This window comes from Lathyrus oleraceus, chromosome 1, assembly GCF_024323335.1.
Source record: "Lathyrus oleraceus cultivar Zhongwan6 chromosome 1, CAAS_Psat_ZW6_1.0, whole genome shotgun sequence".
NCBI lineage: Eukaryota > Viridiplantae > Streptophyta > Magnoliopsida > Fabales > Fabaceae > Lathyrus > Lathyrus oleraceus.
In genome coordinates, this window is record NC_066579.1 from 288,877,250 (window position 1) to 288,901,544 (window position 24,295).

General features: G+C 36.5%; 2 protein-coding genes and 1 non-coding gene across 3 annotated transcripts; 2 read left to right on the plus strand and 1 right to left on the minus strand.

Annotated features, from left to right (window-relative positions):
* Nucleotides 1-479: 479 nt before the first annotated feature.
* Nucleotides 480-1,553, plus strand: LOC127103639 (uncharacterized). The gene has a single exon (XM_051040887.1). It carries the CDS (start codon nucleotides 480-482, stop codon nucleotides 1,551-1,553), a length of 1,074 nt encoding a protein of 357 aa, XP_050896844.1.
* A 19,983-nt stretch (nucleotides 1,554-21,536) lies between these two features.
* Nucleotides 21,537-21,643, minus strand: LOC127116559 (small nucleolar RNA R71). The gene has a single exon (XR_007801384.1). It is a non-coding gene; the product is annotated as a small nucleolar RNA R71 (small nucleolar RNA).
* A 1,401-nt stretch (nucleotides 21,644-23,044) lies between these two features.
* On the plus strand, nucleotides 23,045-23,374 carry LOC127103647 (uncharacterized). The gene has a single exon (XM_051040896.1). The coding sequence runs from the start codon at nucleotides 23,045-23,047 to the stop codon at nucleotides 23,372-23,374; it is 330 nt and encodes a 109-aa protein (XP_050896853.1).
* Nucleotides 23,375-24,295: the final 921 nt, after the last annotated feature.

Consider the following 24,295-nt stretch of genomic DNA (forward strand, 5'->3'; position numbering starts at 1 on the left):
GAGGAATTGGAGTGTATTGTATGGGTGGGCGTAGGTTGGTTTGTTGTTGATATTGTTGGTTGTAATAGTAGTTTGTTTGAGGGAATAGAGTGTGGGGATTATGGTGTTGGGTTGAGGTGGAATAAATTGTGTGTTGTTGTGTGGTCTGGATGTGTTGGTAAGTTTGTTGAGCTGAGGATGATGGTTGGTTATGTTGTTGTGGGGGTGATGTTGTTTGTTGGGTTGAAGAAGCTACACGTTGACGGGGATCATTCAAAAACTGTGTTGGAGCAACGTGCATAAAAGGAATCGATAAAAATCAATTCATGGGCTGCCTTGCACATATGTCTATATAGTGTCGCCAGACAAGCAGAACCCCAACTGTATGTGTTACATTTTTTTAGATCTCCTACTAAAGGTAACCAAGAAGAATGCAACAAATTGTGACTCTTATCCGGCATTAAAAAAGTAGCAATTAAAAGTAAAATATAAATTTTTGAATGAAGAATATTTTTTGCCTCGGTCGGGTTAGGGTTATTTTTCATGTTGCTGGGAAATACAGGTATATCATATCCTACAAAAAGGCATGGATTGCAAAGTGTAAGGCAATTGAGTCGCTGTATGGAAATTGGGAGACATCTTACAACGATTTGCCGCAGTGGATACTGGTAATGAAAACATATCTACCAGGTACCATTATAGAATTGCAATCCTTACTTGTGATTTCAAATTATGGTTCACACTTGGGTGACCAAAGGATATTTCATCGCCTGTTTTGGGCGTTTCGACCATGTATACATGGTTTCGCGTATTGTAAACCTATTGTGCAAGTTGATGGAACATGGTTGTATGGCAAGTACAGAGGGACTCTGTTGATGGCTGTGGCACAGGATGGGAGCGGGAACATATTTCCGATAGCGTTCGCATTGGTTGAAAGTGAGACAAAGGAAGCTTGGAGTTTATTTCTTAAGATCTTAAGAATACACGTTACTCCCCAAGCAAATATGTGTCTAATATCAGATAGGCATGAATCAATAAAGAGTGCATATAACAATCCGGAAAATGGACGGCAGTATCCTCCATCATCACACGTCTATTGCATTAGACACATCGCGCAAAACTTCATGCGCGAGATAAAAGACAAGGATCTGCGCAAAATAGTTGTTAACATGGGTTATGCGTTAACAGAGGCGAAATTTAACTACTATCGGGGGAAAATCCGAAGAACAAACAACGACGCTTTATCATGGATAGACAACATCCCTCGGGAGAAGTGGGCAAAGGCATTTGACGGAGGGCAACGCTGGGGTCACATGACAACTAACCTAGCAGAAGCAATGAACTTGGTGCTAAAAGAAACTCGAAACCTTTCAACCACTGCATTGGTCAAATCTACGTACTATCGATTAGGATCACTATTTGGTAGAAGAGGCCATCAATGGACAAAAATGTTAGCCTCTGGGCAGGTTTTCACTGATAACTGCAACAAGGGGACGGCTGAGGAAGTCATCAAAGCTAACACGCATAACGTCATGCAGTTCGATCGCGAGAGATTTTATTTCATGGTCCAATAGAAGATTAATCATAACGACGGTCGACCAACCGGAACATTCAGCGTTGATATGAGGAAACAACACTATGATTGTGGGAAATTTCAGGCATTTCACTTACCTTGCTCCCATGTAATCGCAGCATGTTCGAGCATACGCCAGGACTACTCCATTCACATTCCAGACGTCTTCAAAATTCTTAACGTGTTCAATGTCTATAAGGAGAGTTTCCTAGGACTTCCCCATGAGGAGAATTGGCCATAATATGAAGGATTTACTCTTTGTCACGACGACTCTATGAGAATGAGGAAGAAAGGGCGCCCAAACAACACCAGGATTAGAATCGAGATGGATGACGTTGAGAAGGAAAAGAGAAAGTGTGGAATTTACCGTGAAATAGGACACATGCGTAGGAAATGTCCTAATGTTGCAGGACCGTCCCAGCGACCATCCAGATGATTATGTTGTTATTTTAAATATCCGTCCAGATGATTATGTTTTTTTAATTATTAACTACTATGCACGTACTTTATGTAAACCATTGTGTATTTCTAATGTCTTTTGGGAACAAACAATTATGAAATAAATTTGATAATCAAAGGCTTCTGGTTACAAAGTACGACCACATCAACTAAACAACAACAACAACCAACACAAGTGGTAATTAAAAAACTAATCAACAACAACAACCAGCACAAGTGGACCTTCAACTCCTCTATTAACTTCACCATTATGTGCCGAAAACATACACTGAACATCTTCATCATTTTCTATACGATCCAGGTAATACATGTACGTACCATCAGGGCTTGCATCAGTCAACGTTATGTATGGACAACGATACTCAACTTTCCTCACCTTCATACGACGCCCGCCCAACTGTCGGAAGCCAGTGTGGATGGCTGAAATCAGTGTTATGAAATTCCATTGCGGATCGAGACAAACACTGATTTTTTTACCATGTCCATAAAAAACAAGACCCCAAACAGACATTTTTACCAAAATAAAGGATTTGGTGCTCTGAGTTAAATTTTTACAAGTCCTGCTATTTGTAGAAAAATAATACTTGAATATTCGGCCAATCATTGGCCGAGACAATACAAACACAAAGCAATTGCTCGGTCATTGAAATTTTGGAGGGAAACATATCATTAAAAAATTTTTGGAGGGGAACATATCCTTCCAAAAAATTATTGAAATTTTGGAGGGAAACATATCATTTTTATTATTAAAATTTTAAAAAAAAATCATTTCTATTAATATTTAAAAAAAATCATTTTTATTATTAATATTTTAAAAAAACTATATTATAAAACTATTATTAGTATTTTATAAAAATATTATTGTTATTATTATTTTAAAAAATATTATTTTTATTATTTAAATATAGAATTAATTAGAAAAGTATTTAATAATAATTTTAATAAAGTTATTTAATTATATAATAGTTTTTAAAATAATAAAAAATAAAAAATAAAATCCTCCCTTCACTAGCTCGGCCAACCAATGGCCGAGCCTAGTCAGCGTTCAAAAAGCTTCATCCTCTCGTCCAATCAATGGGCGAGTCCCAAAAGAAAAGTGGGACAGTTTGGGATTTTTTTTCCAGAAAGGGGCATTGTGGGAAAAAAAATTCAGTCTTGGGGCACTCTGGGAAATTAGTCATTTGGAGAAGCAGATTATCTAAAACGAGTGATGTAGTAAATCATTTTATATATATTAAAAAAATATTAGGAAAATAATAAATAAATAATTTATGCACGTGGAAACATATCCATAAAAAAAAGAAAAAAAATTCACGAATTCATTATTCAATTTCAAATCTTTACAAACAAAAAAAATTACACTCTCTCATTGATGGGCGACCGGGACGGTTGAAGGGAGACATGGGTGTGAACGATGCGTCGAGGAAAGGTTGGAAAGGTTGTTGGGGTGTTTGGTAGAGATAGGATTGTTGGATGTTTTGGTTTTGTGAGGTTTGGGCTTCTTGGCTACGGTAGGAGGTGGGGCTGTTGGTGTTGAATGATCGTTGGGTGTTCTGGCTTAGGCGACTTTGGTAGGGTGATGAGGTGGGTGCGAAGCGATGTTGAGTCTCAGGTTGATGGTCAATTTGTTGTTGGTGGTATGGGGTATGCTCTTGGTATTGGGGTTGGGTGTATGGAATGTTTTGGTTGTATGTTTGTGTGTTGGTTGAACAGAACATTTGACGGACAGGGGGTTGTGTGTATCCGGTCTGACACTGTTGTTGGGGGTTTGATGTTGAGGTGTCAGGTGTGTAAGTCATCTGGCGTGGGTCGTACAAGTACATGTCCTCGGCGATGAACTGAAAACCAACTGATCTGTACCAAGCCATATAAGTACGACTTGGTTTTTCTTCAGTCGGCATGATTGCATTAGTTAACACATGGTCATGACGGTGCTTCCATTTGCGACACTCCAATCTTATGAAGCTTTGCCATGGATTGAAGTTCCATTGGTTGTTAACTTTGTGCAGATGCCATTCTCCTAGGCTAGCTGGGGGATCTGGGATATTTTGGGGTATACCGAACTACAGCTTCACACGATCACTGTTGTGCCTCTCCACAGTTGTGAACCGTATTATCGGTGTGCATGCAGTCCATACGGTCGCGTCTTCAGCGTTGACCTCATGGTCATGATCCAAATTAAGGTATGGACGCCAAATGAATTGAAATGTGAAAGAAAATAGGATTATAGTCAATGTAGAAGAATTTAACAAAATATAACGAAATAATTAAGTTATTTTCCTTACGTTTGTCAGTCGAAGGTGATCCAACAGGTTGCGATACTGAGTAATACAGTGCCTTGGACATCTGTTGTAACTCATACCACGTGCAGACCATCTACACCAAAAAGTCAAAAAATATTAGTTAGAGGTAATAATCTTTAAATAAGTAAGTAAAGATATATCAATTTAAACAACTTACTTTTGTACATACGGAAATGTGAAAGGGTTGTTATTGACGGGTGCTAGAGATGGTAGTCTTGACCAACCCCATGCTTGTAGCAAAATAGCACATCCAGAAAATGTAGATGTGTCTTTGTGTGAGTTTTTGCACAATGAGCTATAGAGATAGGCTAGACAAGCATATCCCCAACTGCAACTTCCTATTCTATCTACATGTCTAAGTAGAGGTAAATACATAATATGCATGCTAGAACCACTACCTTCGGGAAATAAAAACGAGCAAATTAACAACATAATGTAACACCTAGTTTTTATTATTCGAGCATCTTCGGTAGAATGCTCATCTAAGTATAAACTATTATAGTACGACTTAAGGCGTGAGAGTAGTATACCTTGACCTCTTGCATTATCATCTAACAAATCAGTCTCCAAGAGATCCATGCAAATTGAATTTGCATAGTTGGTTTTACCATTAACAGCCTTACCTTCAATGGGTAGTCCCAAAAGCATGTAGATGTCTTCTACCGTCACGGTACACTCACTGGTTGGGAACCAAAATGTGTGTGTCTCTGGTCTCCATATTTCGCATAAAGCTAGACTGAATTTGTTATCTATGGACCAAGATAAAATCTTGCTTATATGACCAAAACCGGCGAGTTCAACATAAGGTTGAATCATCGGGTCCATATAGACATATTCGTGGACCCGAGTTCGGAACCTTGATACATCCTATAAAAGAAAGAACAAAAAAATTGACTAAGTTAGTATGTTAAAATAAAAGGGGGTTGGTGAAGATTAAAGATAAAAAGTTAACAAAAGAAAAAACTTACATATGTTGCGATGTTTGCAACCGTTCCTCTATGTGATTCGCCCATGTGAGGATAGATATTTTGTCGGGGGGTTGGTGTAGATGAAACTACAAGAAGTTGTTGTAGATGAAATTGTAAAAGAAGTATTGTAGAAGAAGTAGTGAGAGTGATGGTGTGGAAGAAGTGTTGATGGAGTGGATGTATTTATAGGCAAATGGATGAGAGCATGAAAAGTTGTGCTTGCACGGTGTCTCCACTTGAATTGGCGACCATGTACAACCTTTAAGAGGGGTCGCCATTCAAATTGGCGCCTCCATAGGGACATGCATGCAAGACCTAGGTCTGATTTCTTGGTTTCGAGGTCTGAATGCATGCTTTGACAAGGTGTCTCCACTTGAATTGGCGCCCATGTGCAAGGAATGAATGGGGGCGCCAATTCATTTGGAGTGTGTGTCTGCATGTATGACACGTGGTTGTCCTCTCTCTTGCATGCTGAACATGTCACTTCTTAGTAGCTTGCATGGTTGACACATCATTTCGGAGTAGCTTGCATGTGCGACACGTCATTTCGGAGTAGCTTGCATGTGCGACACGTCACTTCGAACTAGCTAGAATGTGAGACACTTCACTCCTCTATTTAAGTGTCTTACTATCAACGTCCAAGACACTTCACTCACATTCATCTGCAGTAAGAAAATAGTTTTCATCTGCACAATGTCATCTTCATCATTATATAGTGGCAACGTTCACTGCAACGGTGAAACATACTAGTCTGAGCTATATGGTTTTTGTTTTTGAAACACCGATACCATTAGACTCACGATCAAGAGAAATGAAACCTTCTTGCATTTGAAAAAAAGAATAATATCCTGTATAGGATTGGGTATTGTGTCAAAGATCACATATCAAAATCCAATATTTTTTTAGAATAGTCAATGCAAGTATTTCCCCCTTAAGGTACGCGACGATGAAGATGTTGAATACATGTTTGTTAGTCATGAACATTCAGGCTGCAACTGTATTGAGTTGTACATTACTCTTCAACCATGTATACCATCCCAACAGTCTCAACTAACCAGTCAGGATGAATTTGGTGAGATGATCCACAATGGTCAGATGACGTCAACCCAGAAGCAGAAGCAGAAGTGGACGTCGTTGATGAAGAAGAAGAGGAGACCGAGATACAAGTTGATCACATGCTGAACAACGATGATGAAGATGATGATCAACCACCACGAATACCTCTTAGTCATGTCTACAATCCGCCTCAACATATGACAAATATGGATCTTCACGACGATGAAACATCTAACAGTGTTTTCTATAATCCATATCCGAGATCAGAAGGCGAATTAAAGGTGGGAGACATATTTCGTACCAAAGAAGAATGTGTTCTGGTTTTCAAAAAATTCCACATGAACAACTCTGCTGACTTTACAATGAAACACACTGATTCTAGAAGGTATGTTATCGAATGTCGTAACATGCTTTGTAAGTTTCGTTTGGCTGCGTCTTACAAGAAGAAAAATGACTCTTGGGAGATCGCTTCAATAGACCCACCTCACAGTTGCATTGCAACTAACGTTGAACAATATCACCGTAAACTAAGCGCAGCGTTGATATGTCAAGACATTCTGTCGTTGGTTAATAAAGACCCATCAGGGAAGGTGAGTATAATTATATCCCATATCAGAACAACATATAATTATACTCCATATTACAAGAAATCATGGATTGCAAGGACAAATGCTGTTGAACAAGTTTTCGGCAACTGGGAGGATTCATACAAGGAATTGCCACGGTTTTTATGGGCACTAAAAACATATGTCCCAAGAAATGTGGCAATTATGGAGACATTGCCAGCGGTGATGCCAGACTGAACCTGTGCTACAGGTAATAGAATCTTTCACCGTCTCTTTTGGGCATTTGACCCGTGCATCAAAGTTTTCGCATTCTGCAAACCTATTATTCAAATTGATGGCACTTGGTTATACGGAAAATACAAGGGTACTTTGCTCATGGCGGTTGCACAAGACGGCAACAACAATGTCTTTCCCATTGCATTTGCTCTTGTTGAAGGTGAAACGGCTGGTGGATGGGGTTACTTTCTTCGACATCTCAGAACGCGTGTGGCTCCACAAGCCAATCTCTGTTTGATTTCTGATAGACATGCTGCCATTGAGAGTGCCTACAACAACCATGACAACGGATGGCATGATCCTCCTTCTACCCATGTCTATTGTATCAGACACATTGCACAAAACTTCATGCGTGCTATAAAAGATAAGAATCTTCGCAAGAAGGTGGTGAATGTTGGGTATGCTCTAACTCAGCTGTCATTTCAATTTTATCGTGATGAATTTAGATTGTCTAATGAAGAAGCAAGGAGATGGCTAAATAACATACCAGTAGAGCAATGGACAAGGGCATTTGACAGAGGTTGTCGATGGGGCCATATAACAACAAACATTGTGGAATGCATGAACGAGGTATTCAAAGGAATTCGAAATCTGCCAATAACCGCCTTGGTAAGATCAACCTATTATAGATTAGATTCTACGTTCGCAACCAGAGGTGAAAGATGGAGTGCGGTGTTAATGTCCGGGCAAGTATTCAGTGAGTGTTGCATGAAGGTCATGAAAGAGGAGAGCATCAAAGCTAGCACACACAATGTAACAGTCTTTGACCGTCATAGGCAAAATTTTAGCGTCCAAGAAACAATGGACCACAACGAGGGGAGACCAAATTTAGCCTACGCTGTTAGACTAAACAGAAGTTGGTGCGATTGTGGAAAATTCCAGGCCTTCCGCATACCTCGCTCTCATGTCATTGCAGCATGCGCTTATACTCGTCAAGATGCTTACAACCATTTATCTGATGTGTACAAGGCCAACAACATCATGAATGTATATAATCAAAGCTTATCAGTACTACCAATGGAGGATTACTGGCCTCCATATGAAGGTAATATTGTTTGGCACAATGACGAGATGCGTAGAAAGAAAAAAGGAAGGCCAAACAACACACGTATCAGAACAGAGATGGATTCCACAAATAAAATGATAAGATTATATAGTATTTGTCGTCAACTAGGACACAACAAGAACAACTGTCCCAATCGAGGAGCATCATTTAGGTCTTAAGCTTTTTGTAACATTGTACTTCTGTAACCTTCAATCATTATATATCATTAAGTTTTTGTTAAAACGAGGTTCACAACAAACATCAGTACAAAATAAGCTATCTGAAAAACATAAATATTTCTAACTGATTACAACAATCAAATTGATGTCGTCTCGACCGAACATAATTTCCCTAGCATCCTTATCAGTCTTCATTCGCACCCAACCAAAGATATTGTCAAGTCTCTCAATACTTCTAATTTTTTCCCCTTCTGGTATTTTCCCATCTAACCAACGAACCAACTCCCTCTTTAGTTGATCGAACGTAGTGATGTTCCAGAACAGCATCAACATCTGAGGTTTGTCTCTCGCATAAATCACCTTTCCGTATCGGCGACGAACACCAATCATGATTGTCAAACGATTATATGAGATGTGAAACAATTACTCACACAACGCATCTATTTATAACACAAAAATTGCGTTTTAGGAGGAGTCTCCAATTGAATTGGCGCCTCCTCTTAAACCCTACACAGGGGCACCAATTGGATTGGCTAGGGCACCTGCTCTAGCCAATCCAGTTGGCGCCTCCATTCAATTTTTAAGAGGAGTCTCCAATTCAATTGGCGACTCCTCCTAAAAGTAGGGTAGTTTGGGATTTTTTTTGAAACCATGGGTATTTTGGGAATTTCCTTGAAAAAGTGGGTTATTTTTGTAAAAAATCTGAATCGTTCAATTTAGAACAGAGATAGTATTTTGATTATAATCAAATTAGAGGTGAGTTCATAGAATGAGAATAAATGAAGGAAGACAGTCCCATATGTGCATATTGTAGGTATATAAATGGAAGTGATACCTAAAAAAATGAGTGGTAATTAATTATTTGAGAAGTTTTTATATGTGCAATTTTCATTAGGTTTTATCAAGATGATGGTGAAGTCATGTTTGTTAAAATTAAGTGCAATTTTAGTTATCTCAACCTAAACCATTGATTAAAAAAACCAACTCTTTTATAGATTAATGAAAACATGGGGAAAAGGGTAAATAAATCACTTTATTATAAAACATATTTTTGTCATTTTACAATGCTTAAGTGGCATTCCAAATCTATTTGAAACTGATAAAGATAAAGGAGAAAATATTGAGTCTTAAGATAAGGAATTGTAGATAAAAAGCTAACGTGGGATTTGATTGATGCAAGGGCATTTAGGGGATTGCACAAACATTAGTAAAGAGTAAAAAAAAATCCACTTTAAAAATAGAGAAAATGATTTAGAAGCAATTCTCATCTTCTTCTTAGGAAGAGAGAGAAATTGGGAGAATGAGGTGATTGCAAGCCTTCTTTCGTTAACCATTATCAATTCTTTATGATCATCAACAACATCTAAGAGGAAATATGTATAGAGGAATCAAGTTAACTTGAAAAGAGAGAATTCAATTATTGTTATCAAATGTGAGTTTCATTCTGGAGTAAGAAGTAGAAGAAAAGACATAGTTAATTAGGCATTGCATGTTCAAGAGAAAGCATCTTCTTCAACTTTTAGGTTTGCGTAGAAATGGAAAGTTTTATCCCTTGCACATAAAAGGAATCGGGAGAGGGAGGTTAGGCGTCCTGTCAACTCTTGAGCCTCCTTTATTGTGGTAGAGCTACTCATAACAATGATGGTATGACACATGTCCAGTTTGGAATCTATTCCTATAATTGTTAATGCTAAGAAATGTGGTTAGGCATAACTTAACCTACAAAATCGGCTTGTAGGGTGACGATTACCCCCACTTATAATCACATGTCCATGCCATATACTATCCAATGTTAAACTCTTAACACAACACCTCACACCCAAGACTAGACAACTAGAGCATGGAAATAAATAGTTGTTGGCCTAATAGCAAAAACCATAGCACGTGGCCCATCAGATCTTAAATCAGACTCTGATACCATTTAACAAATGTGGTTCAGCCTAACTCGACCATACAAACCAGCTTGTAGGATGAGGATTGCCCCCACTTATAAGCACATGTTCAGGCTATATGTTATCCGATGTGGGACTCTTAATAGTTAATACGAATCTCAATAATTTTTCTACCTAAATGCTAAATGAACACTTGGTAGGGTTCAAGTGCATGTTGTACTTCATGTCTGGCTTCAGGATGTCCTCTCGATTATTGTAGTGGTTTTCATCCTCCGGTATCTTTATAATCATGTCATATATATAGACCTCAAGGTTCCTCTCTATCTATTTTGTAAATACCACACCCATTTTCCATTAGTAAGTAACATTTGAATTCTTGAGACCGAAAGGCATGACCTCATATTTATAATTATATTTTTTTGAACATGAATGCGGTTTTGGGCACATCTAAGGGACCTCTTAATCTAGATGTAACCATAACAGGTTTCCACAAAGCTCAAGGTCTTGTACACTAACGACCTGTTAATCAACCTATAAATGTTAGGTAACAAATAGGGATCCTTGGGGGATGTTAGGTTGAGATTTTTGAAATCTATGCACATTCTCCATTTTCATAATGTCTTTCTCACCAACAACATGTTTGCAAGCAAGGTGGGATATTTAATATATGTTATTAACCCATCTTCCTTCAACTTTCTTACTTTTTCATCAATAAAAATCCTTTTTTTCTAAACCATCTTACACTTTCTCTTAACTACTTGTTTATCGAGGCAATGAGGGTAAGGCAATAACATGTGAATATTGAATTAATCCTTGTAATGTCAAAGGGATCCCAGGCAAATAGAATAATATTTTTTGGACCAAGGTGACTAGTTCCCTTTCTTCGACTACTGGCAATGAGGTGCCCTACTTTGTTGTTTGGAATTCAAACGCCCTATTTGGACCTCTTTTAGATATTTTTTGGGCATGATTCTTTCCCTAATATACTTTTTTTCCAAGTTTAAGATCAACAAATTTTACCTCATGGATATCCTATTTCAGAACCATACAGGTGGCCATTGTCACCTTCTTGATTCTCAAACTGTCTTGGTGGCATTTTTGGGAAGTCTTTTGATCTCCATTTATAATACATACTCACCCATTCTCTAGTGGGTACTTTATGGTGAGGTGGAGTTCTGATAGTGTGGACTCTAGACGGATGAAAATGGGTCATTCGATAATGGTGTCATACGATGAAAATGGACCTTGGTCATCTTTGTGTTCTCCTTCAGTCCAAACATAATTTTGAGAGTGATCTACCCCTTGACTTAAACATGCTCGTTTGAAAATCCAACCAGAGAACCTCTAAACGATTTTAGATCGTTTGGATACAATTGTAGTCTCTCTAAAGTGTCCTAATAGAAAATGTATGTCTAGATTTTGTAATTTATTGGAACTCACTTTATTCAAAGTTTGACACTTATACCTTATCACCATATTTATGGGAGAATGTGATCTTAGGCTCGGGAAGCTTCCCAGGTAATGAATTAAGGATATTTTCCTCCTCCAACAAACCCTAGGGTGATGGGGTTGAATATATGACATACTTTCTTGTCCTTCTTTCCTCCTTCTAGAATTTTATCTTTCTAGGACTAAGGGATTTAGGGATGTTCCCTCCCAAGAGGGAAAGTTGTATCCCCCCCCCCCCCCGGTTTGTTCATAATTTGATGAACATATTTCTAAAGTGGATGTCTTGGATAAAGCGCTTTATTTCCCTCATCAACTAGTGACAGACATTGTTAGGTTCGTTCCCCCATAACTTCCCACTTTGGGATTGGAGGAGGTGGTATGTCATGGGTATGGATTACTTCACGCCATATTTTCTCTCGAATGGTGTTGAGTAGTGTGTATTTGTATGATGGCTTTCCATTGCGTTTAAAGGTCACATTATCTCAAACTGGCATTGTGTAATGGCTTTTACATGGTTGTTTGGAAGGATCAAAGCTACAAATGGCGCACCCTTTAGTGTATTTAGCCTTCTTCTATGCATTTTTTACTTCTCCCTTTATGTATCACTCTAACCGTTCCATAATATCTACCATGGAAGTATCATGATTTTGGGCGAGAGATTCATTTAAGTTCCCATATTTCAAGCCATTTTGAAATGCTCCCATGAAATTTTCCTGATAAGGATTGACCACCATGATGGTCACCTCATTAAACTTGGTGGGATAATCTCTCAAGGACTAACAATGCCAATGACGGACATTTAATAGGAAAGTGGTTGAGATGTTTCTATGTTATCTCGCCAAGAACTGGTGGATCAGCTTTCTAGATAGGTCATGATAACCAGTCACTAATTGTTTCAGGAGGTCAATGTACCACGTCAATGTTACCTCCTTGAATGTGTCATATAAGATCTTGAATTTCAAGGAACCAATGGCTCCTATTATCTACATCTGATTATTAATGTTCGTGATGTGCTTTTGTGGGCTACTCTTTCTATCGAAAGATATTAGGGGTGGTGGTTTGAAGTTTTTTGGAATGAGGGTGTCCCTGACTTTGTTGGAGAGGGGTTAGAGATCAAGGATCATGTCTCCCTCTAGTGGGAATCATCATGTCGATGTTGGTAAAAGTGTGGGATATTTCTCTATAAAGCTTTGTTTGCGCATAAATATTTAATAGTGACATGCATATTCGTTACGGTTTCATCATCATCATTAGTGTTGTTGGAGTTTCCATGTCCCACCATTGTGGAAGGGTGATTTAGGAAACTGTATTTTTAGATGAATGTTTGGTCAATGTCAGTTTTGTCGATCTTTATAGTGAATGCCAAATGTACATGTGGTAAGTACAATAGTGTAAACTATGCTTGTGTTATGGAATGCAAGAGGGGTTTTTGAGTTATTATTATGTAGAAATTCATCCTTTTCCAAACATGTATTTGGGATATTTATAACGATGTCCCTTTGGACAAGTAGTTGCTAAGGAACCGATTTTTTCCCCACCTACTTGGCTAGATCACAGGAATAGAAGGAAAACACGTATTCCTCTTAATATGGGCCTGAATTTATTCTTGGACATGTGGTGTTGCAGTTACCTTTCCTCGCACATGTGTTGACAAGTCTTTGTGCACTTGGGTTGAACTGAGTGATTCATACCCTAGGCGTATTGGGCTAGACTAGAAGAGCTCACGTGCTCGCCACATAATGCCACCTTTTCGCACCAAATGTCATCTCATGTTACTCATGGATCGGCCTCTTTGAGACCAATAAGGTTATTCCATTTCATAATCCCTCAAGTATTAGACCTTGAGGGTCGATATAATTAAGCTAGTACATGTTGGTTCAGTATGATGTATGTATGTTAAAGTGAATAAAAACAAAGTTGATTACTATTGGGAAAACCTGGATTATCTACAATAAGTGTAGGAAGATTTTGAGTATAATGGGCTAAGGGTGGTAGGGAAAACCTTGATAGTTTAATACCCATTATAGGAAAATCTTGAGCACAATAATTTTAGTATTTCATGAAAAACATGGATGGTTTAGGTATAGTTAAGAAAATCATGAATAATTATTAAGAGGGGGACCTGAGTAATTTCTAACCATTGTAGATGAATTTGGCACTGAAGGGCAAACATTGATTGATTCTCTTCCATTCAATTAAGACAAGTTATGATTATTGATTAAAGTAATAAGATGGGACTAATATTGATGTATTTTTTATGAATTAATTGCATATAATTGATTCAAGATGATGAAAGAATGTGTAGATATAAATAAGACTGGGATAGAACTTCAGATGAATCTAAGATCTAATAGATGTGTAGTTATGCAATTTCCTGTGCTAGTTAATGAACCTACTAGTATTAGTATCTCATTCCACAAGGTATTTTTTCATATAAGAGGTATTCAAATTCAAGTTTAACTAAAGGTGTGACATTGGAGTTCAATTGCGCTTCCGCTGGGTTGAAGAATAGTAGACAATTTTTTTGTGTTGTCTGGATTTTTTATATACATGTGATCATAGGTTTTTTATGTACTATATAAGACTTGTAATTCAAAACTTGTTATTTCTATTGTATCTAGTATTAGCGTTAACTTCTAATTGTTATTAGAGATATATTAATTAGGGCGTTACATACTTTGCTTGAAAGATAAAAATTCCTTCATTTGAGTGGGTGACCTCAATCCCTAAGAAGTACTTGAGTTCTCCAAGTTATTTCATTTAAAATTGTGCAGGTAATTTCTTTTTAAGTAGTTGCCTCTCATTCAAATCATCTTTTGTAACAATATTATCATCAACTTAAAAAAGAAGTACAATATATTTTCCTTCTTTGGTACTTTTAAAAAATAAAGTGTGATCTCCTTGGCTTTGCTTATAGCCCAGATTCAAAGATTCCTTTGTGAATCTTTGAAATAATGCTCGAGTGGACACCTTTAATCCATATAAGGTCTTCCTCGATTGTAAGACCTTGTTGGCTCTAGTTAACTAAAATCTGGTGGAATCTCCATATACATTTTTCCTATATGTTGTGCTCTAAGTTTCCATGCAAGAATGCACTTTTAAAATCAAATTGTTGTAAATCACATCTAGAGTAAGCAGAAAGAATAGTAATATTCAAACAAAATTCATCTTTGTCACTGGTGCAAATGTCTCCTAGTAATCAATGTCATGTCTAAGTATACACTTATGCCACTTGTGTTACATTATAATGATTAATGGTGTTATATGATTTATTTTTTACAGTATAAATCCATTTGGATCCAACTAGCTTCTTGTCTCTTAGCCTTTCACCAATTTCAATGCTTCTTCAATATATGATGAGATTCTCACATAATCAATAGTTGTAGTAAAACTCTAATAGTGTGTGGAAAGATTTGAAGAGGAGACATATTGAGAAAAATATATTCATACATATAGGGACAACATATCTTATCATGTTGTTCCTTTGATTAGCTGCATAAGGTAAAACAATATTGGATAGTATAAGATGTATTTTTAGTGAAGATGCAACATGTGAGACAAGATGTATTTTTGGTGAAGATGCAACAAGTGAGACAAGATGTTCCGGCATGTGCGTAACATCTAGCCTCAGTCTGTAGGTCATGGTTTTGTGAGATCTTCTTAGCGAAATTCTGGTTGGTTCCTGGAAGATCTGGTGTTTATGATTTGTATCTTTTAGAAATATGTGATTCTGTGAGATTTGCTAAAACATTTTATAAGATCAAATCCAATTAAATGAAGATTTAAATTGAATAAAGATCAAAATCAAATCAAATATTTTTGTGGATGTTTTTAAAGCAAATAAAATCTAGTTGTTATCAAATCTAATGCTCATTGGAGAAAATCCCAGAAGATGGATTGTTATTGAAAGAGAATCATTCCTACCTTTGAATAACACACAAAGCAAGTTCTAGTATGCTAGGGTTTTTTGTTCTTTGAGACAAATGATGAAGAATATGTCCTTGACATTATGCACACTATAAGGAGAAAGGTTGGAGGAAAGAGTACTCCTATGAATATCTCATTTGCTCCCATGGATACTATTTAATTTCATTCGGAAACAAGTGTTTAGAATTGGAAGTGTATTTTCCAAAGAAGGATTGCTTGTGAAAGAGAGTTAGATAAAGAAGCTTTGGATTGTAAAGAAATCATGGAGTTGATAAAAGTTGTTGGTCTTTGATATGAAAAGTTGGTTAAGGAAATCATTATGAACATTTCTAATGAACATAATGTTGAAGGCATTAATGAGTATAGAAAGGTGCATGATAGAGAAAGTGTGTGAAGTTGTACCCTTCAATTGTTAAGGATTATTTGGGTATAAGCAAGTCTGCAGGGTCTAATAAAGTTCCCTTTATTGACAAAATTGCTAAAGAGATAATTTGTGGGCAAGTGAAGCAATTTCCCAAGAAAGGTTTACTCCCTTGTGTGAGATTGAGTGTGAAGTATTTTATTTTGAATAGGATTGGTGCAGCTAATTGGGAACCCAAAAATCATAGTTCAGGGATAACCACTGCTTTGGCCAAACTTATCTTCCAAATAGGAACAAGGCAAAGCTGAATTTTGGAGAATATATGTTTGAGCAAAGTAGAAAACATGTTGATTCTTTTTCTATGAAGCTTCTTAGTGATTTTCAATTGTTGAAGATAGTTTTGAGTGTTGGATTTGGTTATCCCCAGTTGTTAAAGTCACCTATGGTTAAGAATGATGGTATTACTCCTGGATTGTTGAATTTCAGTTGCGATGTGAGTGTTGGGAAAGATGTCCTAGACATTAGTCTTCCAAATGTTCCTGCTATTAATAAATTTGGATATGGTAATATGCTAAGTCTGCAATAAGAAGTAATCTATTGATGCATCATTGATTTTTGTACCAGGTAGGAACTCATGCTACCTTGGAATGTGGAGTTGTGCATATTTGTCAATTGGTTAAACATGGTGAATCTTATGGCATCCAACTACTTATTGGTGTTCCCTCTCTAAATTATGATATTTTGTGTGTTCAAAATGAAATACATTATCATTTGTGATGATGATATTGATGTTACCCCAAGTGTTTTGACTTTGAGTTACATAGTGAATGTTGGAAAAGGTGTGGGTAAAATTTTGTTACACATTTGTGCACCTGTTAATGAAACTGATCTAGTTTTTGATGGAGAAATGTGAGAGATTTTTCACCTTAACTTGTTATTACTGTTACGTAAGTACATTATCATACACATTGTGTCAGACGTTGTGTTTGACATTTATCCGTCTGAAGAACAAAATTGTTGTTACTGTAATTTTGTGGTATGTGTTCTTGTTCTCTAGTACTTGTTCCCATTCTGGGATGGATATTTTGTTACCCCTTGCAATTTTCTGAAAATTAAGGGGAGATAAGGATATGATAATATTCAAGAAAGGATGTGGCTTTAATCTGGTGTTCATAAGAAGATTGTGTGATGTTACCTTGATGTGCTATTTTTATTCTGCCTTTATTTTGTTTGTTACACATTGTCATACAAATTATCCCACACATTATGTCTAACATATTTCCTCAGGAAAACATGTTTCTACACTATGATAATGGTTTTTGTTCTTCTAGAGTTGGTATTCATTTCTGATCTTAGCATGTGCTTGATGCTCTGGTTTGCTATCCATACCTTTTTTCAAATTATGTCAAAAAGGGGGAGTAATGATTATAGCAACCACCTTGTATGATCTCTTATATGTATGTTACTTTTGTTGTTGTTTTTGTTGTGTATATTCTTTTTTGGTGTGCTACCTGAATGAGAATGTTTTGTTTTTCTCATGCACATCTTGTAGAAAGGTTGTAAGTTATTTTAGCCAAAATTTTCCAAAGGGGGAGATTGTTGATCCTTTTATTGGCTGCATTAGATAAAATAACATTGGGTAGTACAAGATCTATTTTTGGGTGAAGATAAAACATGTGGTACAAGATGTTCCAGCATGTGTGCAACATCTGGCCTTAGTCTGTAGGTCATGGTTTGTGAGATCTTATGATAAAAATTTTAGTTGATTCTTCGAAGATTTGGTGTTTATGATTTGTATCTTCTAGCAATATGTGATTCACTAATATTTGCTAAAAGATTTAATAAGATCAAAGTCAATTAAATGAATGTTTTGATTGAATGATTATCAAATCAAATCAAACCTTTTTGTGGATGTTCTTAAAGTAAATCAACCCTGGTTGTTATCAAATCTAATGCTTATTGGAGAAAATCCCAAAAGATGGATTGCTATTTAAAGAGACACATTCCTACCTTTGAACAAAACACGAAAAAAGCATTGAAGATCTAGTGTTCAAGGATTTTTATCCTTTGAGTCTTTGTATTGTTGGTTGTTGTAGACCTCTAAATAAGCCTAAATTGAATATTCATGGAATGAAGGTGGATTATTTAGTTGAGTTGTAATTCAAAATTATTAATCTTTTGTAAGCATTAATCACTAGGGTTGTGATTAAGAAAAAGTGAGAAGGGTTATCATATTTATGGGGAGTCCTAAATAGAACACATGTAGTATTAGGAAGTGGGCATTGAATAAGGGTTGTTCATCTAAAACTACTTATACTAATACTTTTGACAGTGGATTTCCATTCTTCTATTGGAAGCCCCTCATATGTGGTGATGTTGCACTGAACTGGGTTACCAATTCTTTTGTGTTCTTTATTGATTTTTGTTTTAATTTCTTAGTATCCTTTAATCTATTTTAATCCGGTGTACATGTTGTCCCAGACATTGTGTCCCACATTATCCCCTAAGAACATAATTTCATTTCTTTTTTCAAAGAAATGGGTAAATCATTTGGATCAATGTCACAAGTAGGGTGTATATAGGTTGGGTCAAGCCACAAAACCCGGTCAAATCAACCCAAAAAAATCCAAAAAAGTGGGTTGTGTCGGGTAATTGGGTGGATATGGGTTTACAAATTAAAAAAAAAACATTTAAAAAACCGGGTTTTGGGTAAAACTGGACCCAAACCCAAAAAAAAACTCATTGAACCACTAATCAAACATTTATTATTATAATTTTAGTGATTTAGATGAATATTAACTTAGTTCTTACCATTTTAATCTCTTAACATTTACTATTTTAGTGAATCATAATTTTATCTAATTTTGAATGTTTGAATCTTTAATTATTTTGATGCTAATACAATTTTATGTCATGCAACTTTGATTTGTTGCTAGTATTTTATGATAATTTTATTAGTTGATGATATCATTTATTATTTTATGATGCTAAAAGATAGTAAAAATATATTATCTATGTTTTTTTAAAGAAAATATAAATGTTGAGTAATTTTTATGAGAAAAGTATGATGAATCATTATTTTGTCATTTAATATTAATAAAAAAAGAAAAAATATTTGGGCAATCCACTATCCAATCCAACCCAACCCGAAAATTAGTGGGTTTGTCCAAACCGACTCATTGGTGTAACAAGTGGTTGTTTTACCTCACCTAAACTGGAGTGTCCTATATGAATTAGGTATTGGGTTTGACCAACTCCAACCCAAAGTGGCCCACATACACCCTTAGTCACAAGTACCAAAAATTTGTGAATCTCAAATAGGGGAATAATTTTCAATACATACCACTGGATTGGGCTATTAAAGTTGTTTTTTATGGTAGATCGTGCTTACTTTTTTCTAATACACTATAACCGGTGCCAAAGGTTTTGTTTCCTGTTGATAGCGTGAAAACGCATTATGTTTTTAGACTCATTTTGTATGTTATTTATCATTATTTTACTATGTTATGTCACTGTTACGTCTTGTTTTGTCTATGTTTCAGGTACTTGTTAATTACAAAGCATATGCGTGTACGAAGTGGAAAAGGGAGCGAAATATTGAAGAGAAGAGCAAAAATGCAGCATTCTGGTGCATGGCGTTCGCCATGGCCTTATGGCGTCTACCATGGCACTAGAACACGTAAGCTTCTTCATTAAAGCTCATGGCATCCGCCATGAGCCTTGTGGCGACCGCCATTTTCCTTCAGAAATAGAATACGTGAAAGTGGGTTGGACTCACTCCTTCCCACTTCCCTACCTTTCCTCAACTACCTTGGAACGTGAATGAAGAGGTCTCACAGTGTTGTAGCTCTATATAAGACGCTCTTGTACCTAGTTTTTGATATCCGGAGATATAGGCGAAGTGCTGTCAGTTTAGTTTTAGCACAAAATTACCTTTTCCAGTGATAACCACTCGATTGAGCGATTGCCACGAACTAGTCTTAGGATTTGCTTGTACGCTTGGATCAACTACTTTGTTGTTATAATTGTAGTTTATTCCAGTTCCGCTTTTACTTCCAGTCCCGCATTTACAGGTTCTTTATTATATCGCTTTATTATTATTGGTATTGTATTATGTAATTGTTTAAGCATATTGTTTTCAATTGCAATTAGTGTGTTTAAGTTGTTTTTAATTAAGTTCATGTCTAGCTAAACCGTTTTGAGTCCAATTTGTGAGGATCATCGTTTCCGATGGGACTCAGTAATGAAATTGGTTTAAAGTTTTTATTAAATTATATTTTGGTCTTTGTTTCTAAGTTAAACTAATATGATTTGTCACGAGAGTGAGAATCAATTAAGGTTCGAGTCGGCACTACGGGAGCATGGGGGTCGAACCAGATAGTAGGAACGGGGCATCGATCCTAAAGAGGGCAAGAGCGTTTTAGACATCGATTAGGATTTGTTTAGTTTTCAAAATATGTTTCTTAATTAAAATGGGCGAGCAGGAGAAAAATCTTATGGTTAGGGAGCGTGGCTTTATTCAATAGCGCGAGAGTGTGAGGTTTAGTCTTTAAACTTATATTTTCAACTGAACACGATTTAACCGTAAGCATGAGTCAATCCGTTGCAGAGTCTCTGAGGTGTGGGGAATCCACATTCTATTCTCTCTCTCTCTCTCTTTATTATCATATTTTCTAAGTTAATTTTAGTTTCACTTTTTATTCGTTTAATCAAAGAAATCATTCGCCTTAGCTTTACATAGCACCGATAGATAACATTAGTTTGATTATTAGTCCCTGTGGGTTCAATATCTTTTAAAACTACACGATAGACTGTGCACTTGCAATTAGTAATATGACTGACTCATTAGTCACACGATCAAGTTTTTGGCGCCGCTGCCGGGGACTAATCTAGTCAATATTGTGATTCTGTTATTGTGAAATATAGACTAAGACAAATTTTATTTTATTTACCCTTTTAAACCGTCAATTGTATGCCAAGAACTCGCTCACAAGGAGAAGAGCTAGAACAACTAGTTGACGAAGTCGAGCATTTTATTAACTTACAACTCCGAATTCACAAATTCTGAATTAAGTACAATCTTCCTTTTCCAAAATCAAAATCTGAATCCGAATCAGTTACGGCTGAAGGACCACAAAACCGTCCTCTTAAGTATTATGTTGTTCCTTCGCAGGAGGAACCACACAACAACATTGTTGCCCCTGCCATCGAACAAAACAATTTCAAATTAAAACCTTCGTTGTTGTCAGTCATACAATAGAACCAGTTCTCTGGTAGTCCTACATATGATCTGAACCTTTATTTATCAGTGTTTGTGTAGTACGCAGACACAGTGAAAATGAATGGTGTCAGCGCCAAAGCAATAAGACTACATCTTTTCCCTTTTTCTTTAAGAGATAGAGATATATCTTGGCTCCAGTCTCTACCATCCAACCTTGTCACTACATGGGACGAGTTGAAGAAAGTTTTCTTAGCGCGATATTTCCCACCAAGTAAGATTGCTATGCTAAGAGCCCAAATCAACAAATTTAGGCAGAAAGATAATGAATCTCTTTTCGACGCTTGAGAGAGATACAAGGACATGATGAGACTTTGTCCACACCATGGACTTGAGCAATGGCTGATTATCCATACTTTCTATTATGGTTTGTTGTACAACACTAAGATGAATCTAAACACTGTAGCTGGCAGCGCTTTAATGGACAAACCTTATGAAGATTCCTATCAACTCATTGAAAACATGGCACAAAACCATTTCCAATGGGGAGAAGAGCGAAATTCTATAGAAAAACCAACTATGAAGACCGGAATGTACGAAGTCAATGGCATAGACCACGTCAATGCTAAAGTAAATGCTCTTACTCCAAATATTAAGAACTTAACCATAACCCAAGCAGCTGCCGTAGTTGTTGTGGCACCAAACTACAAATTATGCGGAACCCATGGGCACACTAATGTTGAATGTCAATTATTGGCTAGTATTCCTACCGACCAAGTAAACTACGCACAAGGAAACCAATATTCCAACACCTATAATCCTGGCTAGAGAAATCATCCAAACGTTTCTTATAAAAACAAAAATTCTTTGTTTTCACAAACCCATCACCTGATGTACCTCCAGGTTATCAGAAAGGAGCCCCTGCTACTCCACAAGCACCTAGGAAGTCAAATCTCGAACTCATGATAGAAAACTTCATGAACGCCCAAGTTCAACAAAACAAAGATTTCACTATTCAAAATGCTCACACGAGTGAGTTGATGAAATAGATGTCGAGTAAGCTTGATGATATGGCTACCCATAACAAAATGTTAGAAACCCGAATTTCTCAAGTAGCCCAACAACAAGTAGCAACAACATCCCCAGCTGGAGCATTTCCTGGTCAACCTCAACAAAATCCAAAAGGTCATGCTAACGCTATCACACTACAAAGTGGGATAGAATTAGATGGACCGGTTAACCCAAGACTTCAAAATTCAGCCATGTATCAAAACTCTAGTAAAGCGACTGAAACGGTAACAACTGATTATCAACCAGAAGAACAAAAGAATAAAGGAGAGGAAGACAAAAACGAAGAGGTCGTAGAGAAAGAAAAACCTTATGTGCCTCCTCCACCATACAAACCACATATACTCTATCCTCAAAGACTTAATAAGTCTAAAAATGAAGGACAATCTTAGAAATTCGTAGAACTTCTTAAACAAATGAATATCATTATACCTTTCATAGAAGCTATCACAAAAATGCCCTCATAATCTAAGTTCCTTAAAGTTATCTTAACTAATAAGAAAAATCTCTAGGATAATGAGACTGTTACACTTACTGCTGAGTGTAGCGCTATAATCCAAAATAACATGCCTCCTAAGCTATAAGATCCAGGTAGTTTTTCCATACCTTGCGTAATCGAAAAGTTTGTCATAGACAAGTCTCTATGCGACTTAGGAGCCAATGTTAGTTTAATGCCCTTATCCATATGTGAAAAACTCAAATTATGAGAAGTAAGACCGACAAGAATGTTTCTTCAACTAGCTGACCGTTCTATTAAATTTCCAGTAGGTATGCTAGAGAATGTTTTCATCCGTATAGGTCAATTCTATATTCCTACCGACTTTATAATAATGGACATAAAGGAGGATTCAAACATCCTTATCATTTTAGGAAGACCCTTTTTGGCCACTGTTGGAGCTATCATAGATGTGGAGAAAGGAAAGCTAACCTTTGAGGTTGGTGAAGAAAAAGTTGAATTTATTCTATCACGGTTCTTAAAGGCACCAGTTATAGAATATTCGTGTTGTTTTATAGACGTCATCGACGAATGCATTAGAGAAATGGAGATGGAATGATCTAAGTATACTGAAGTACTAAAGATTCCAGCACCTCTTATATTTGAAGATGATAATTGGCGTGAGTCATACGTAGATGACAGTCTAAGGGAATTTTTAACACTAACTCCTAATCATATGCCTTGCCTAAAGAAACCGAGCATAGAACTTAAAACATTACCCAAAGATTTAAGGTATGAATTCCTAGACACGGAGCTTGAAAGACTAGTAATAGTTAACACATACTTAGGACATATAGAAACTGAGAAATTACTACATGTCTTAAGAAAATACCCTACAACTCTAGCCTATAACATCTCAATTCTTAAAGGAATAAGTCCCTATGTATGTATGCATCACATTATGCTAGAAGAATGTTGTAAAACCTCTAGAGAACACCAAAGGAGAATCAATTCTATCTTGAGTGATGTAGTTAAAAGAGAGGTACAAAAGCTATTAGAAGCAAGAATTATATACCTGATATCCAATAGTCAATGGGTCAGCCCAGTGCATATCATACCTAAAAAGGAAGGTTACGATTGTCAGTAACAAAAAAGGCGAACCAGTAATAAAATGTACTCAAACTGGATGGAGAATGTGCATTGACTATAGGAAATTAAATAAAGCCACTCGTAAGGATCATTTTCCTCTACCTTTTATTGATCAAATGCTTGAACGATTGGCTAAACATTCTCACTTCTGCTATTTAGATTATTATTCAGAATTTTTTCAAATTCCTATCCACCATAATTACCAAAAAAAGACTACCTTCACTTGTCCTTATGGTACATTCACCTACCGACGAATGCCATTTGGACTATGTAACGCTCCCGCAACATTTCAAAGATGCATGATGTCGATCTTTGTTGATTTTATCGATGACATAATGGAAGTATTTATGGATGACTTTTCTGTTTGTGGGAAGAGTTTTGAAGGATGTCT